General features: G+C 51.7%; 1 protein-coding gene across 2 annotated transcripts; it reads right to left on the bottom strand.

Moving 5' to 3' along the window:
• Positions 1-447: 447 nt before the first annotated feature.
• TXLNA (taxilin alpha) lies at positions 448-15,975 on the bottom strand. Of its 2 annotated transcripts, XM_032643217.1 has the most exons (11): positions 15,860-15,975; positions 15,111-15,320; positions 13,705-14,043; positions 12,302-12,393; positions 11,489-11,659; positions 9,669-9,863; positions 7,789-7,908; positions 7,480-7,554; positions 6,879-6,971; positions 6,469-6,564; positions 448-5,739 (listed from the first exon to the last, which is right to left on the bottom strand). In XM_032643217.1, exons 2-11 carry the CDS (start codon positions 15,286-15,288, stop codon positions 5,413-5,415), a joined length of 1,686 nt encoding a protein of 561 aa, XP_032499108.1. In that variant the 5' UTR covers positions 15,289-15,320; positions 15,860-15,975; the 3' UTR covers positions 448-5,412. The 2 variants fall into 2 exon arrangements, with proteins under 2 accessions (XP_032499108.1, XP_032499116.1); XM_032643225.1 differs by lacking the exon at positions 15,860-15,975 and having other exon boundaries at positions 15,111-15,588.
• Between the last annotated feature and the right edge of the window lie 2,097 nt (positions 15,976-18,072).

The raw sequence follows: 18,072 nt of genomic DNA, 5'->3' as shown, positions 1-18,072 counted from the left end.
GGCAATCTAAAAAAAAAACCCTTTCACTTTCCTATCAGTTTTGGAGAGAAGTTACAGTCCCTTACCAAACGGTGGCAGCTTTGTCAGAAATGGAGGGGAGGAGGAGGTGGGGGGCAGAGAATGAATGCATACATATATATGGCACGTAAGAAGCACAAGAAGCAGCAGCAGCAGGAAGAAACTGCAGAAGACAACCATCTTTCAAGTGAGTCCCGGTCCCCTATTAAGCATTTTATGTACATTTAATCCTCATAACCCTGAAGGAAGGTAGTCATTTTACTGAAAGTCAACAATAGTCTTTTTTAAAAAATATATTTATTTATTTGGCTGCACCCAGTCTTCATTGCGACATGCGGGATTTTCAGTTGCGGTATGCGAACTCTAGTTGTGTCACGGGGGATCTAGTTCCCTGATTACAGATCAAACCCGGGCCCCCCACGCTGGGAGCCGGGGAACCACCATGGAAGTCCCAACAGTAGTCTTCTGAGGTAACACCATTCCCCCACAGCACCCAGACACTCTTGGCTGGTAGGTGGTGAGGGCTGTATTCAGTCACTCATGAAATGACAAGACCAAGCCGACCCTCTCCCCACACCCAGGCCTACAGGCCACCTGTGGGGAGCATCAGGTTAGAGCAAAACCAGTGTGATTACCCAGCGCTTGACACCAGCCCCCAGGGGGGAAACTTACGTGCCTGATGGGAGGCTGACCCAGCATTGCTGGTGCCGCCCCAGGAGGCCAGACCAATGAGGCAGCTAACAAAAGACCTGGCAGAAGCACCCAGCTCAGGTCCCCAGAGAAGCATCTGATGCAACAGGAGGCTGCCCTGTAGTCTCAGATAACTGCCCCGGGGCCAGCGCACAGTGACCCTACCTACCTTCCCCTCCCACTGGGCAGGAGCAGAGCCTCCCTGGGGCCGGGCCTCCCCGAGGTCCAGAGGGCTGGGCACTCTTTCCAAAGGCACCTGAACAGGGCTCCTTCCCAGATGCTTCCAACACCTAGACTGCTCCAGAAGGGGAGACATTACTTTGGGACTTCCACAACCAGGGGTCTGAGGGAGGGGTCTGCGTAGGTAGGCAGAGGGGACAGCTGGAAGTCCCTCTCCTCCCCTACCAGGGCTGCTAGAGAGTGGCACAAAGGCTCCTCCAGGAAAGTTGCAGAGTCCAGGAGCACCTCTAGGGTGAAGTTATTCTCAGAGCTGCTTTAATCTGGAGCTCCAAGAATTGTGGCAGTCTCCCTGGACCCCCTCCAAAAGATATTTAACTGGAACCAACCCATGTGGCCAGCACAGAAACATATCAACCCATTATGATCCTGGCCTGAAGGGGCAGAGGTTTTGTGGGGGTTGTCACAGCCAGCGTGGAAATACCTGCCTGTGGAGGCCTGGAGGGAAAGGCAGCTTGCCTCTGCCATTTGGGGGGCATTCATATATAATCCTTTGAGCCAGATCAGCCCAGGGAGGGCAGAGAACAGGGTGCTGGGTGAGGCCACCAGTAGGATGGCTCCCTTATAGGAGTCTCAACTTTTACACCTAGCCTTGGGGTGGGTGAACGGAGTTAGAAACAGCCCATTCTTAAGGACTACGTGCAGTTTGGGTCTTGTCATGGAATGCCAAGGAAAGGAATCAAAGGAACCTGGAGGTTCCTGTGTATTCCCTTGGGTGGGCCAGTGCCAAAAGGATGCTATGCATGGCAGACAGCTCCCAGTGGCAGTGATGACAGTGTCCCCTCATCTTAATTTGGGCCCCCATTGGCCTATGCCCAACTCTCTGGTCTCCTTGCTTTTTTGTCTTCCTCATGGACTCGACCGATTTCCTATCTAAACAACTTAGGCGGTTGCCTGTGTCTCCTGGATCTAGCACGAATTCCTTAACCTGGCACACAGGCTCGTGATTTGGCCCCTGCCTCATCTCCCACCAACCTCCTGTGCACCTGCATTGTCAACCACTTCCTCACTAAATGTCAAACTTCCACTTGCCCTTTGGGTCCTAAGGCCCTTCCAGGATCCAATTCTATCCCCTTGCTGAAGGGAACAGGACCTCTCCCATGCTCCCATATCACAACCAACCTTTCTGTATCTAAAACCACCTTTCCCCATCACTAGCCTGTAAACCCTCAGGGGACAAGGACAATTCTTTTTTTGACAGGGACAACTTTTGATTGAGAAAAATCATATATATATGATAAGCAGCACACCAACTTTGCCAAGGGCTCCACTCAGGCAGCTGAAGTGTATTTGCTAGTGTCCTGAGCCTGCGGTGACTGTTGGAAGGCAGAGCCAGAGACTTCGTAGCAGATGTGGACACATCAGTGTGGCTGGATGGATCCAAAAGCAGCAAATGACCACGAAGGTCAGGAGAGAAAAAAGTTAAGGCAACAGACTCTTTATTTAATGTGGTTTTAAAATACATCAAAATCAAGTCCCTGGCTGTTGTGAATACCAAACAGAGACAAAAAAAGCTGTCAGCACAGCTTCAAACAAATCTGGACAGCCAGGTTGGGCCATAAGGGAAGCAGTTACAGGGACAGAAGGCAGCACCCTTCCCCCAGGCGGGTGCCTGGACGTCCCTAGGATGACCTCCTCTGTGCTGTGCAAGGTGGGAGGGCTGGAGCAGCAGCTGGAGAACCAACTCAGCAGGCCTCGGCCCTCCCCCATAGACACCAGGGCAGCTCCACTGGCCTTTTGGTCAGCCCTCCGAAGGGCCACCAGGGTGGGGGTGGAGGAGGGGAAATAACCATTTTTATAGACATAACATTCTCTTATAGAAAGTGCCTGAGCGCAGCCCATGGTCCAAAAACCTCACGGAAAACAAAATTTTTAAAAAGTGCTGCTGACACCTCTCAGAATCTGGTGTACATGAAGCTCTCAGCTGGACAAGACCCTGAGCACAAATTACTGTCAGCAGAGCCTCACCTGCTGTGGTCCCCTGGAGGAAAAGCTAGCAATCTAAGAAACCAACACAGCTCTTGGTCCTAAAACTGAGGTCATGGGCATGAGACCTGCCCCAGGGAGGAAGGAACTGGTTTTCACTCATGGATAGGTCACCTCTTCATCTGGCCCAGGACCCTGGCCGGTGTGGGCAGCACCCAGAAACCTGGGCTGACTTTGGGAAGCAGAGCAAGCAGAGCAGCTGTAGTGATCGGTTAAGATTTGGTCAACGAACAGGAAGAAGAATGGGGTCCCCAATTATAGCCTAGCCTGGATGCCTAGAGACAGGTGGCTGGAGGTGAGAGCAGAGGTTCTACCCTGCACTGCTGGGGCCACCTTGCTCACTGTAGATCCTCAGCAGCTAGACTTGGTTTCTGAGGGCTATAATTTCCCACACCACACTGGGCTCCAACAGTCCCCTCCCCACCAACACTATGGGCTTTAAGAGGTAGCTGAAGTGGGGCAGGCAATCATGTGGGTCACTGCAGGCCTTCCTGCTTGTTTTGAAGGGGGCAGGCAGAAACTTCTGTCTCTTCTCTGTACTTCCTTAGCTCAGCAAACCCCGTATGGGGTTGGCAGCTCTTACGTTCCTCAGCAGAGCAGTATCTCAGCCAGGGATGGCAAATAGGTCTCAACACTCATACTGGTTGCTGGGGGAATCTTGAGAAATGATATACCAGGGATTTAGCAGGGAATACTCCAAAGCAGATTAGTGGTACCTACCATGGGGGGAAGAGGAGAAATGCTGTGCCATTCATTTGCCATCTCTGGTCTAAGTCCTAACATAATTCAGGAGTACTTAGCACTCTTCATGAACCTAATTATCTGAGGAATTTAAGTTAAGGGCTGAAAAGAGCGGGCTATTTGTGGAAGATGAAGGGACTTATAAGATAATGAATTAACTTCAAGGAAATACAGCAAGAAGCAAAAACTCAACTCTCCGATCCATCTTGGTCTATGGTTCCCTCAGCTATACTGAAGCTGAGGCCCAGCTGGAGATGGGGTTATAGGACCCCAAACGCAGCATAGCCCTGCTTCCTGACCCAAGACTCATTCTGCTGTTCCAGAACATTGTTCTGTACAAAGACTGACTAATACACTGGCAAGTTTGCCACCAGCAGGACTTTCAGAGTATAGAGTAGCATGTATGAGGGGTGGGAGTGGGGGTAGAGAGGAAAACAGACGCAACTGTCTGCAGCCATTCTGTGGACTGCTGGGGCTCAGTCAGTGGCTGAGTCTCATTCTTACCCATCAGCTGTCAGATAAGAGCTGGGGGCTCCCACACAGGAAGAAATGTGATGTCAAGGGGGACATATCACAGCTCTTACTACTTGGGCAACAAAATCATGGCAAACCTCAAAAGAATGCACACTGGTGGTGTGGGTGCAGGAAGCAGAAACAGACTCATGAAGCCAAAGGGACAGTCGGACCCGGGGCCCAGCAACTGCTGCATGGAGACAGTGGTGGTGGCACCAGCAGTGGCCTCCCAGGATTGTAAGCTTGTGACAAAGCCATCAGAAGCCCTTTCCTTTCTCTCACTATAAACAAACAATCTGACTTCATCAAGCAGGAATCCTGAGCACCAACATGGCAAAGGTGCCAGGTGGGGTGGTGAGGGGGTAGGGCACTGGAGGCCAGGAACCCAGGCACCACCACCAATAGCACCCCTTCTTCCTCAGAAGATCCTCAAAGCAAACACTGTCATGTGCAAAACCGAAACAAAACCAAAGCAAACAGAACAAAATCCAAAAACCTTCAGAAAGAATCCTTTTGGTGATCTCTTGTCAATCATTTGTGCAGGCTACAGAGGCACCTGTGAATGATAAGGCTACTGCGAAGCATCATTGGCCTGGTCCTGGCACTACCGGAGCGCGGGGGAAGCTGAGGGGCTCCCTACCAGCACATCATCCTGCACAGAACATGCTCCAGGTCCCTTGTCCTAGGCAGGGAAGCAGTCTGATCACTGGCTCTGAGTGCCTTGTCAATGCTCTGCCTGGCGACCCCTTTTCCAGGTTAAGAGAAGCAAGGAGCTTCCAGGAGAGCTAGGAGAGCCAGAGCTGCCCAAGTCCCACTAACAGGAGAACACAGTCATGGCCTGGGTGTGTCACCTGTCATAAACCCTGAAGGTAGCAGGGAGGGAGGGGCTGAGCCTCAAATTGGGCAGGGAAACGCTCAAATCACTTCTCCTGCCAGCTTACTGTGACGGCAGCCACAGACGACAACTCCGCTTTAAGACTCTTCAGCTCACAGAAGAGCCACTGACTTCATCTGTACACTCCCCCACCTCTGATGCAAGCCCGTTTTACACTTACAGATATAAATGTATGAGGCCTTGCACATATGCCATATGTACGTAAAACTGACCCACAAAATCCAAAACTGCAAAGAGTCAGATGGCAGCCAGGTCACAGCACCCTGGGCCTCAGCGGCGGGAGCCTCACATGGGCCAGGCCTGGCTGGGCTGCTCGCTCCCTTCCCAGCTCCCTAGGCAGTGATGGAGGCAGGTTCCTGGGGCCCAGTTTGGCCTGATGCTTCCATGCTCGGTGCTCCGGGGCAGCAAGGAGCTTCTGTGACCCTTGGGGAGCTAGGTGCTTGGACCCTGGGCCCCTCGCCACCCTGTTCCTTGGAGGTATTGGCAGCCTCTGGCCTTCGCTCAGGGCCGCTGTCAGTGAGGGGAGCCTGGCCTCCAGCACTTAGGTCCTGCACCCTCTTGTTCAGGTCATTGCGCTCTGACTGCAGTGCCCGACACAGCTTCTCCAACCGCTGTATTTTGACCTGCAGGCCCTCCAGCTCTTTGTCCCGGAGTGTTTTCTAGGGAGAGACACAGGGCCTTCAGTTCCATGTCATCAACGCCCCACCCAACACTGCCACTTGGTAGAAAACATTCACAGTTTAACAACGCTGGGCACCGATCAGAGTAAAAAAGCTGGCCGCTTTCAAGTAAACAGCCCTGGTTTATGCTGAGACTTGGCTGTCGGTTGGGGGCAGTGTGGTGCAGAGAAGGGGCATGGCTTGGAGACAATGGATTCCTCTGTTTATCCACCAGATGGCCTTAGCAAAATACTTGGCTTTTGAGCCTACTGCCTTATCTGTTAAACTGGACTACTAATGTCACCCTCACAGATCTCAAGAGAGCTCAATGAACTGGCACATCTAAACACTCAGCAGGGTCTGGCACACAGCAGCCTCTCCGTCAATTAGTTATTTTCTCCTCCTACATCTCAAGCCACAAAATCAAATTATCTGGGCAGTTCTTCAGCTGCATGCAAGCTATGCGCATCACTGGCACCCCTTGCTTTTTCTGCTCCTTTCCTCCTTTCTTCCATCTGCTCTCTTTGCTTCCCCTACAGACCTATCACTAAGCTCACCACCTCCCTCGGGGAGACAGCCAACAGTGCCTTTGGACTTGGATGGACATGTATGTGAATCCCAGCTCCACCTCATGGCAGCTGCATCACTTCTCGGTACAATGTACAGGAAAGGGCCCAGTACTCAAGAGCCGCACACTCCCAGCCCAGATGCAGGTCACACTCAGCCCACCTCCTCGGCCATCTCAAGCAAGGCCTTGTTGCTGCTCTCCCACCGGGACCGGTACATGGTGGTTTCTTTTTCCAGCTTCTTGATCTTCTTAGTCATCTGGGTTATGTGACACATAAAAGGAAATGGTCAGGGGTCCAGGCTGTCTGTGCATCTGTGTCTCCGAAGTGGGGAACGATCCCAAGGGGGCAAGGTATTACTGGGCGCAGTCAGTGCCCTCTGTGCCACCCCAGGGTGTCTCCAGTTAAATACAGCCCACCCAGACCCTACTTATGGTCTCAATCACACTATTACTGTAAACAGCTCCCCGTGAAGCACTCCAGGGAGGGGCTTCCTGAAGGCAGGCCCAGTGTTCAACTCTGAATGAAGCTGCTGATGCCCCTGCAGCCACACCCGGTCTGGACCACTGTTACCTTTTCCATCTCCTGTTTGAACGTGGTGAACACCTCACTGCTTTTGGAAAGAGTGTTCTGGAACTCTTCAAACTTCTCCGTGTATAGGGCAAGCTGGGTGAGAAAGAAGCCCACAAGTAAGACTGGGTTTCTCTGGAGGGCACTTCTGGTCAACACACTCAGACTCACCCTTGGCCCTCTGACCCAACAACTCTCTTGAGATACCAGTTTTCTTTAAAACAAAAACCATATATTTGGAAGGATATGATCTAAAATGTTAAGCCTAAAAAGTAGGATTTGGGGGTGACTTGTATTTTCTTTTATGTTTGTTTTCAAACTTTTCTTCCAGAATGAAGTCTAACTAATGTAACTGAAATCACCCATTCTGTCCCCACCTCCTCAAAAGCAGCACAACAATTCTGACTAGGAACCGAGTACTTCGAGCTCACCTAGCCACCTGGTCACCACCACACAGGTGCTGGGAGGGCCCGGGGAGAACAAAGTCTTAGGAAGGTCACACAGGAGTCAAGGTGGTCCTAGAATGAGGGTTCCATTTCCCTCCCCACAGGATGGGGCTCAGCGTGGGGACCACGAAGGCACGGGGGAGGCTACACAGTCTCACCTGCTGTTTCAGGTGGGTCTCCTGCTGCTTCATCAGCTCGCACATCCTCTGCGACTCCACAGCCTCTTTGAGGAGCTATTTCCGAGACAGGACCCCAGATCCCATCAGAAGCCCCCAGAGGCTACGTCTGGATTTTCTTCGCCACACGCACCATAACCCATCAAGGCTTCCTGCTCTCAGACTTGTGTCTGAGGAAGCAGTGCCCTGGTCTGACCAGACAGCAACCTCTCCCGTACAAACTTGACTATAAGCTGAGCCAGAACCCAACCTGCCTCCTCCCAGACCCCCACCCCGGGGCCTGAGCCTCACAAAATCCTTCTCCCGCTGGTGCCTCTCCTCTGCCTCCTTCAGCATCTCCTGGGCCTGCTGGAGCTTGGCGTCCACCAGCTGCTGCTGTAGGTCCTTGTGTTTGAAGACTTTGTCAATGTGCTGCAGGAAAGCATCATGAGAGGGGTCCATCTGTCAGGAGCTCCCTTTCTCAGGGAGGCCCAGTGGCTGCAGGGATGCCCCATGTGCAGAGACCAGGGCACTGCCAGCCTGCCACCTCAGTCTGACACGCTGGACTCCCACGTGTCCCATAGGATGTGGGCCCCAAGTCCCTGGAAGGTCTACTGCCCAACCTTACCTTGTGTCTTTCCCACTGAGTCACTCTAGAGTGAGCACAGGGGTTTAAGGATGAGATCAGCTCCCAGGAAGCCAAGTAATAAATATACTCCAATCTCTAGCCTTAAGAAAGATTACATACTCCATTGGACTGAGAACCCTTACTTCTGGAGCCCAACTCCCTTGTAAATGAGAAGAAAGGGCAAACACGACTTCTCTACCAACATAACAGCTTAGCTCAGTTGGCAGAGATCTGCTGTATCTGTAGGTGAAGATCAGATGTGTGGATCCCAAGGAATGGCTGTCCTGACTGCTGGAGGAGCCCCGGGAACTGGGACCAGGTGAGAAAACAGTGACGGAGAGAAGGTGATGAACGTGAGTGCTACTTCAAAGGTCAAAGCAACTGAAAACAGGGAGGTGGAGAATGGGATATATTTTTTGGATGGGGGAAGAGAAGGTGGCTTTGAGACATGTCTAGTTTGAGACATGATGAATTTCAGTCACCTGTGACCTACGGTTGGGAGGCCTGTGGGGCAGGATGGGAGTGCCTGAATCTGACTGGGGACGGGGTGCACCTCCACTCCCACAGAGAGAACCAGGGGGAAAGGAGAGGGAAGAGGAAGAGGGGCCTCAGCTGCTTGAAGTAGGTGCCTCACTCTGGTGGCTCAGGAAGCCTCCATGTCTCTCAGCGCTGAGGGACAAGAACCAAACCAACTCCTCTCAAACCAGCCTTCATCCCAGAGGAGGAAGCACAGGAAAAGAGGTGGGTCAGGGAAGGCCCCTCCAGGCCCTGCACACGTGATCACTACACTGGGCTGTGAGCCCAAGAGGGCAGGGTCTTGCCCACCCCACCCACCACCACACCCCATGGTCTAGGAAGGGGCCTGGTCCCGCCCTGTAAGGTAGCTGCCAATCTCCCTGTTCACAACATTTAAGAAAGAGAAGTCCAGAACGCCAAGGGACTGGCGTGTGGGGACCCAAAGAGAGGGATCTGAGCGCCTGGGACAGCAACCAACACCAGCCAAGGGACTGATATCCTGCCCTTTCAAGTGGCAGGGGCAGCAGAGCAGCAAGTAATCAGAGGACACAGCCCCTAGAGTTGATCACTGAACCACAGTTCCAGCGCCTCAAATTCTAAAATACTCTGAAAACTGAAATTGCCCTAATCAAGCAGATAAACTTGTAAGGCTAATAAGCATTGTAAGGTTAATTATAAACCTAGGCGAGAATACTCAGAAGTTTTATTGCATAAGCGTTAACGTGTCTGATTTGGGGGTGCTGCCACAAGGCCCTGCTGGGGGTGCTACGTAATACCCAGTCCATGAACATAACTCTAGTCTAAAACGTGGACAGTTCTAATTCCAAGACACCTGGCCCCACCGTTTAGGACGAGGTGCTGTGGGCCCGCGATTGTGTGGCCACAGGCGAGTCTCTTCTCAACACCTCAGCCCTCATCTACATGAGGATGTACAACATCGCTCCCCTCCCGAGGAAAGGAGGGAGAATGGGGGAAGGGACGAAGCCTAGAAAGCGCTGCCTGGCACCGGCATCCACCCAGAACCCACAGTGCCCTGGCGACCCCTCACCTCCTCCCGTAGCTCGTACTGCTCAATCAGCTTCTTGAGCCTCTCAGCCAGCTCCACGTTCTCCTGGCGCAGCTTGGAATTGCGCTCATTGTGCTGTTCCATCTGCAGCTGGATGTCATTCAGTGTCACCTGGAAGTGCGAGGTCACCTCCTTGCGTTTCTCCTCCTCCTCCCGGGCCCGCTGCACGCCTTCTTCCTGGGCAGAGAAGTCAGCCCCAGCTCCATCATCCACTGTCCCCTGGCCAGACTCACAGGGCTCCCCCACCAGTTCAGGTATGTACTCTCCCAGTAGCCCTCCCTGCTTTCCAAGTGAGGAGTAGCCAGGATCCAAGAGGTCATGCAATGGGGGCTCCTAATGGACCCCTCTGTATATCGGGTGACATCGAGCCAGAGACTCCCTAGAAAAATGCAGGCATACACGTAAGTGCCTTTCTAAAGAAATCTAGATTTCCTGAGGCCTACTCTTCCAGACCTCAGAACAGGATTTGGAAGACCTATTTGTCCCAGTTTAATATGCTTCTATCTCTGACCCACCCCCTCTCCCCTGACCAAGTAGTTAAAATTCAGTAATTCCCAGGGTTGGCAGGGCTGTGCAGAATTAGGCACTCAGACACTGTTGGTGGGAAGGTGATCTGGCAAAATCTATTAAAATTTGCATATTCTTTGACCCAGACATTTCACTTCTGAGATTTATCCTATGGATAAATTCCATGTAATTAGCCAGGGATATATATAACAAGAATTTTCACTGTAGCTCTATACATGTAACAGTGAAAAACTGGAAACGACACAAAACACATTAACTAGGGTACTGATCAGATGCAGCATATCCATACAATGATGCTGTTAAAAAGAATGAGAGAGGCTTATAAAACTGATAGGGAAAGATAAGGCATTGTGTAAAGTGAGAAAATGGAATAGGCTATGAAACAATACATGTATAATAATTTCATTAAAAATACTTTACGTAAACTTTTATATGTAGACAGGAAAGTCAGAAGGCTGCACTTAGACTTACATATAAGTAGGTTTACTTCCCATTAGTTTCTGCTGGGACCGGGACCGGGGTCAAGGAGGGTGGGCAACAATTACCTTTGATTTGTTAGACTTTTGTCACCTTTGTATCTTTTACATCACATTTATATTAAATTTGTAATGTTTTTTTTTTTTTTTTTTGCGGTACGCGGGCCTCTCACTGCTGTGGCCTCTCCCGTTGCGGAGCACAGGCTCCGGACACGCAGGCCCAGCGGCCATGGCTCACGGGCCCAGCCGCTCCGCAGCATGTGGGATCTTCCCGGACTGGGGCACGAACCCGTGTCCCCTGCATCGGCAGGCGAACTCTCAACCACTGCGCCACCAGGGAAGCCCCAAATTTGTAATGTTTTAAAAAATAAAATACAATTGAGAAAAACAAGTTGCAAAATATATTTACTGATGCAAATTTTTAAAGAAATATAAAGGCTATATATACAAAAGCTATCTGGAGATCACAGTAATGACCAGACCTTAACCAGACTGACCCCACCCTAGGAGAAGCAGAGGTTGGAGAAAGGCCCCAGCACTCCAGACTGATGACCCTCTCCACCCTCCAGCTGCTCACCTGGGACTGCTATGGGATGGAGAAACCTAAAGCCCTGCATCCAGGTTCCTTCAACACCTTAGCCTTTATCTCATCTAATACAAGTGCATGTCAAGTGGTTACAAGTAGCTCTCTAAAGTACGGCATCATTGGGGAAATCTCTTTCTATGCCGAAAGCCTGTGCTGCTTTTAGGGGGAAAGCCACCAAAGACAAGTGAGGTCAGGGAAAGCGGCTGGCCCACCTTGAGGGAACGGTTGTGGCGCTGCAGCTCTCGGCACAGGCTCTCGAGCTTGCTGCGGGCCAGGACAGCCTTGCTGTGCTCGCCACGCAGGTGGTCCTTCTCCTGCACCAGCTGGCTCTGCTTCTTCTGCAGGAGCTTCATCTGCTTCTGGGAGTTCCGGTGCTCCTCCAGCTGGTAATGGGGATGGGGACGGCAGGTAAGAGCCCCGTGGGGACCCAGGGTCTCCTGAGCTGACCCGACTCTAGCCACCACAGCTCAGGCCGGACACTATAAGGGTGCTTCACACACTGCCCCCAATAACCCCAAGGGCCCCAGCTCAAGGATACAGAAATGGACGCTAAGGACAAGCAGAGGTGCACAGCCAGCAGATGCCAGTTTATCTCTGAGCTTTGACTGCAGATTCAAAGCTCGCAAGACTCTCAGACCATGACATTCCCCCAACTCTTGGGACACCCATGCCCTCAGATGAGCCCACCCGCTACCCACCTCCTTACACTCAGCAATGGGACACCCATGCCCTCAGATGAGCCCACCCACTACCCACCTCCTTACACTCAGCAACAGACCCTGGTTCACCATTCCTCTCCTCAACATGATTCCTAGAGTCAAGGTGGCCTTTTCATTATCGACAGATAATCCTTCTGGCTTCACAGACCCTCACCTCTTCCTCAGACCCTGTCCTCTCTCAGCTCAGGTCCCCTCCCATGAGCCTATTCAGCACTGTACAGGAGAAATACAATGCGACTCAGAGTAATTGAAACTGTGCTGACCTCCCAGGGCAGGGAGGGTACGAGGAGAATGGGGAGAACTGACCAGCTCAGCGTACTTCTTGCACAGAGCCGCGAGCTTCTCCTCTGGGGTACTCAGCGTGTTCAACGTCTGCATCAGTAACGTGATCTCCTTTCCTGCAAAGCACAGGGAGCAAAGGCATGTACCCCCTTCTCTGGGGGCCCCCCTTCAGGTCTGGGCCCACTCTTCTGCCTTAAGGTAGCCCTCCCCTATTCTCCAGCACCCATCACAGAGGACATGCTCAATAAATACTAATTAAATGAATGACTGAGTCTCTGTCAAATCCCCGTGGTGAGCACCACGAATGGGAGAAAGAAAACTGCCTACTCTACCTACAGGTGAAAGAAAGGTGTCCCACCTGCGAAGTCAGTGTTGTTTCAATGCAAGGAAGGCCCTTCTCAAAGAGGAAGGATGCAAAAGGAAGAGGTCTCCTTAAGAACACTGCACTCCAGTCAACAGAGGCAGACAAGAGTGCACCTTAAAATGACTATCCTCCCCAATTAATAAATATAGCTTTCAATATTTGATCCTAAGATTAAAATAACTAAAAAAAAAAAACCCTTTAAATTAGGGCAACAGGTAGGGGGGTGGGGGAGTAACGACTAAGACATGGGTGTAATACCACCTTTGATTCTCTGACACACACTAACCCTCCATCCCCACCCAAGTGACTCCCCCATGCCTGTGCCTGAGTCACAGAGAGGGCCACCGTACATAGCACTGTGCCAGGCTCCTGAAGTGTCAACCCCGGGAGGCTCTGAGATCAATGCAGAGAATGCAAATCATGGGCACACAGGCCAAAACAAATCCAACCCACAGATGGGTTCTGTTTGGCTCCTATCGCATTAGTTGCCAACTATTAAAATCTAGAGATTTCACATAGTAACTCTAGATTTCTGGCTTAAAAAAAAAAAGCCAGCTACAGGTTTTACATGCTGTCAACTCACTGGGACCAGGTGGCAGTCAAGCTTTTGGATAAAGGGGGCATTCTCTTGGTCTCATGGGGCCCTCTGGCTAGCTTGGTTTATTTGAATTTTCAACCCTGGTCTAGTCCAATTCTCTTACTGTGCAGAGGAGTGAAAACTAAGGACCAGAGAGGAGAAACGTCTTGCCCAAGGTCACACAGCAAATTAGAAATGGAGCTGGTCGGCACAGGACTGCCGACTCAGGGCTCCTGCTTTCCATCTCTCAAAGAGAGCAGGTTGGATCTCGGTTCCTGCTTGCTCCCAAGGCCAGAAGCCCTTGTGCAGTGAACAACCTGTACACCTCTATCTATGGCACCACTGTCCCGGCTTTGATTAAACGACATAGTTTGACAGTTCTGGAAGTAGGGTTTCCTCTGAATCCTGGCAGAGCAGGCCAGCCCAGGATGTCAGGTCCAAACTCCCTCCCCTCACCAGCCTCACAAGCAGCTGCCCTCTGCTCACCCAGACCCTTGGCTTTCTTCTTCTCCTGTGGCCTTCGGTGGTCTCGGTCTACGACCTCGTCACTTGCCCGGCTCTCGTCTGTGCCCGGCTCCCCCTTGGAAGTCTCTTTCTCACCATTGACTACTGGGGTCTCTGGCTCAGGCTCCCCATTCCTCGAGGCATAGGTCCTGGACTTCTCTGCATCTTCGGGTTCAGCAGGCTCACCCTGTGCCCCATCTTCGCCTGGGCCCCCCTGACTGTTGTCAACACAGTATGTACTGAGGATGTCTTCCAGCTGGCGGCTCAGCTCCTCAGAGACATCCTGGAGGGCCCCAGACTGAGCAGTTTTGGCTTGTGCTCCTTCAGCAGGAGAGGATGGGGGGCAGAGAGAGAAATAAGATGGTTATGCCACTGGTTGGGAGTTTTCAGGCCCAAACGTATTGGTTTGGGTTGCCTAACTTCTCTAAGGCTCAGTTTATTTCCCTGTAAAACGATGTAACTATTTCTCACTACTGCCCAACCACGCTTGTTGTGAGTATAAAAGAAATAAAGTAAGTAGACCATCCAACACACAGGGGTGGCATCATGTAGCAGGAACTCTACGTCCAGTCCATCCCCTTCTCCTCCCCGCCAATGTCACCTCTTGCCATTAAAAAAGTTTCAGGGGGCTTCCTTGGTGGTGCAGTGGTTGAGAGTCCGCCTGCCGATGCAGGGGACACGGGTTCGTGCCCCGGTCCAGGAAGATCCTACATGCCGCGGGGCGGCTAGGCCCGTGAGCCATGGCCGCTGAGCCTGCGCGTCCAGAGACTGTGCTCCGCAACGGGAGAGGCCACAACAGTGAGAGGTCCGCGTACCACAAAAAAAAAAAAAAAGTTTCAGGGAATTCCCTGGCGGTCCAGTGGTTAGGACTCCATGCTTCCACTGCAGGAGGCATGAGTTCCTGGTTGGGGAACTAGGATACTGCAAGCTGCTGGCGCCACCAAAAAAAAAAAAAAAAAAAGTTCCAGAGGAGACACTGCTTTGGGAAAGCAAGTGTTCTCCTTACTTGCTGCAAGTAATAAATCCTTCCTTCTCTGGTGGGGCAAAAAAAGTCCCAGAAATGCCTCAAATATAAACAGCAGTTACCCACTGGTGAACGACGTGTTTGCAACCTGGATTTGCTGGTTGGGTGTCTCATTTGACTGCCAACCTGACTTGATCCTGTCAGAGCCTTCTCTCAAGAGAGTCTGTCCCTGTGCTTAGAGTGGGAGCCTCTATCAACTCCCCAGCAGCCAGTGGGGACTGCACAGACTCAGCGCTGTCCTCCTCTTATTCTACATTTCCTCTTTTCTGGGTAAACAGTGGCCTTGGCCTCTAACTCCAGAAGCTGGACCGGCGCACCACAAACTCCTCCCCCTGCCCGCTGGAAAAGCAGAGCTGGCACACACCCTCAGCCTTCCCTGGAGCCTGGATGGTGGAACCTTCAGCTTCTGTCGCAGGAGTCGACTGGCTGGGCCGCCCCTGGGCTCCCTCGGGTCCAGCTTCCGGTTGCCCCAGGGTGTTTTTTGGGTTGGAAGTGTTGCTTGATTGCTTGGCAGCCCCATTCTTTTTGTCTTGGTTCTTCATTGTGGTTTGCAATGTTAGGTTAGGAGCAGATCCTATAGAAACAAACACACTTGCTATTTTCCAGACTTTAAAATTCTTCGCAGCCTGGATCAGAAATCCCAACACCGGGCGCGCAAAGCTTCTTGAAACAAACCGGCAGGCCTTCCCTGGAGGGAGCCAGCGGTTCTCCCAGTTTCCGGTCCGTCACCGGCGCCTGGTGTGCCCAGGAGCGAGGGAGGAGCGGCCTCCTTTTTCCCGAAGCCACTTCCCGGCACAACACGGCCCCCTCACCACAGGCCGCGCGCGGGATAGGTTCAGGGCCCGGGACTGACGTGGCGGGACGCTGGATTCCCGGTCCCTCCCCGCCCCCCACGCCCCACGTGCCGCTCCCCCCCCAAACCCGCGCCCAGCCACCCACGCCTCGCGCGCCCACCAGCCGCGCGCGCGGGGCGCGCGCATGCGCACAGGCCTCAGCCCTGCCCCCCTGCCCGAGCCCTAGCACGGAATCCGTGCGATTCCTCGCACCGGCCAGAAGCGTCTGGGACCACAGACCCTCGGCTCGCTTCGTACCCCTAGCCGACGCTGTACGCACCTCACCGCCGACGCCCTGACGGCTTCGCCCTCTCTGCCCTCGTACCGGAAACCCTGGGTAACTGCTGCCGGCAGAGCCTCCTGCTAGCGCCGCAGCCAATCAATAGCCGGCGCTCGCGCGAGGCTTGCTGGGAAAGATGAAGTGAAGGCGGCCTCCGAGGCGGGTGAGCTGGGAAGGGAGGGGAGGGAAAGGACTACGCTTCCCTCCATGCACCGGGGCTGACCCCAACTCCCAAGATGCAATAGGGTTTTTAGTCCTCGGAGCCGCAGACCCAGGAGGTCCGAAAGGAGCCAGTCATTCTGCACAAATACTCACGTCAGCCTCGTTTCTGTCTCGAAGGAGCTATGATTCAGCTCCCAGAGCCTTGCGCCTGGCTGCTTTTTCCGGCACGCCTCCACCACCCCTTCCCTCCTGCTGTGAACATCTACGACTATCTAGGAACCCTGAGGACGAGGGAGAGAATACACTGGGCTGGGCATCAGGCCTGTATTCCAGTCCCAACTTCACTAATTTGCTATGTGACGGTATTCTTTTCCCTCCCAGGGCTTCAATTTCCGTATGCAAATAGAAGGTTTTAATAGTTTTTTGAACAGTAGCTTTCCCGGTTCCTCGTAAATACTGTACTGTTTGTTATTGCCAATTTACAGCTGTGGACTGTAAGACAAAGGTTAGGTAACTTGTCCAAGGTCACATCGCTATTGACTAATTAGAGCAGATTCAAAGCTAGGAAGTCTGGCATCCATCTTAACTACTGGACTACCCTGTCTCTTACTCAGAAGAAACAACCACCACCGTAGGCTTTCCTTGAGGATGAATCAAAATAACTTGGGAAAGTAATTTATTTTTCCATCTTCATTACCAGCTTGAGCCCCTCTCTGAAAGGTGCTGAGGGGGCCCTGCAAGGGGGACTTTGGCCTCAGCAGATTCCTGAGCCTTTTCTGACTGGCCCACCCTCTACAAAGTCCCAATTGCACTGGGGCTAAAGGGGAAAAAAAGCCAAGCTTTTCTCCAAGTGTAAGATCACAATTCTTTATCTGTTTGTCTATAGATAATGGGATAAAACCCATCAACCCATGTGCCTGGAATTTAATGCCTAAATGGTTTGTTTGGCTTCTGTTTCCAGCCAATCCTGCCCAATCCCTCTGCCTTTTTTGTTACATCTCTACTTTTACTATCTCCAGGATTTCCCAGGTTTTTGCAGGTGCTTTTCTACCTTCCAAAATTCCCTTCTTGGTGAAACAAAATCTTTTGAGGCCCACTGAGCTCAAAGTTCACTTCAGAACCTTTTCAGTACTCTGCAGTCTGTCCTAGCTCCCTGGGTCTAGACAGAGTTCTATTACAGCATTAGTGATGAGGTGTTGAAATTACTTACTTACAACTCACTGAACGTTCAAGAACTGTTGGCTAAATACTCTAGTCCTAAAGCCTAGCAACAGTCTGGGGGCTGAGAAGGCAGAGAATGTTTTAAATTGTTGTGCAAATTGGGCATCTTTTTAGGGCTCTTAAGATGTTAAATATTTCCCCTAGTTGAAGAGACTTCAGCGCAGTGCTCTTTCCCACCCCTTAGGCAGTGTCTGCCAGGTAACACTGAGAGGCAATATTGGTATAACAGTATAAAGGTGGAACTCAAGCTCAGAAAGTGTTGGAATTCAAGTCTCTCAAAACCAAGGCCCTCATTATTTCCAGAAAAGCATGTGGGAAATCTCTTGAGGAGGTAACATATGAATCAGGCCTTCATGGATTTCCATAGGAAGAGGGTGTTCTAGGCAGAGATAAAGAACATAATATGACAAGGTATACATGGGGTGAGAGGTGGAGTGGTGCACCAGGAAGGGTCAATGGTGGTCTCCAGGGGCCAGCTGGGTAATGAGAAGAACAGACAGGCAAGGAATAAGAAAATTTGATAGAAACATGGGTTAAAAAGTTACTTTCTTCTTTGCTGTAAGAGAAAATGGCAACATTAGCGCCTGCCAGAGTAAGGGAGCCCTCTGGGAGTGGTGGTTGGGAATGGTGGTGATGGTGATGGGTAATAGAGCTCTTGCAGATTGTTTTCATGCAGAAACTCAGGCCCAGGAGTGCCAGATATTTTTAAAATATAGAAACATCTTTTAATATTGGCAACGAATTAAAACTTAAAACGTACTCTGTCAGCCAACCAAAACCCTCCTTTTTGGCTTGTATCAACTTTTTGGCTGCTAGTCTGTAATCGCCGC

The sequence above is a fragment of the Phocoena sinus genome, chromosome 1 (genome assembly GCF_008692025.1).
Source record: "Phocoena sinus isolate mPhoSin1 chromosome 1, mPhoSin1.pri, whole genome shotgun sequence".
NCBI lineage: Eukaryota > Metazoa > Chordata > Mammalia > Artiodactyla > Phocoenidae > Phocoena > Phocoena sinus.
The sequence above is the reverse complement of the archived record's forward strand: the minus strand, read 5'-3'. Positions and strand labels throughout refer to the sequence as shown.

Coding starts and splice junctions, on each gene's coding strand:
- TXLNA (XM_032643217.1), bottom strand. CDS start 15,288: ATGAAGAACCAAGACAAAAAGAATGGGGCTGCCAAGCAATCAAGCAAC. Junction 11,660..12,301: donor GCAAGAAGTACGCTGAGCTG/GTCAGTTCTCCC, acceptor CCCCATTACCAG/CTGGAGGAGCACCGGAACTC. Junction 6,565..6,878: donor TCAAACAGGAGATGGAAAAG/GTAACAGTGGTC, acceptor CACATAACCCAG/ATGACTAAGAAGATCAAGAA.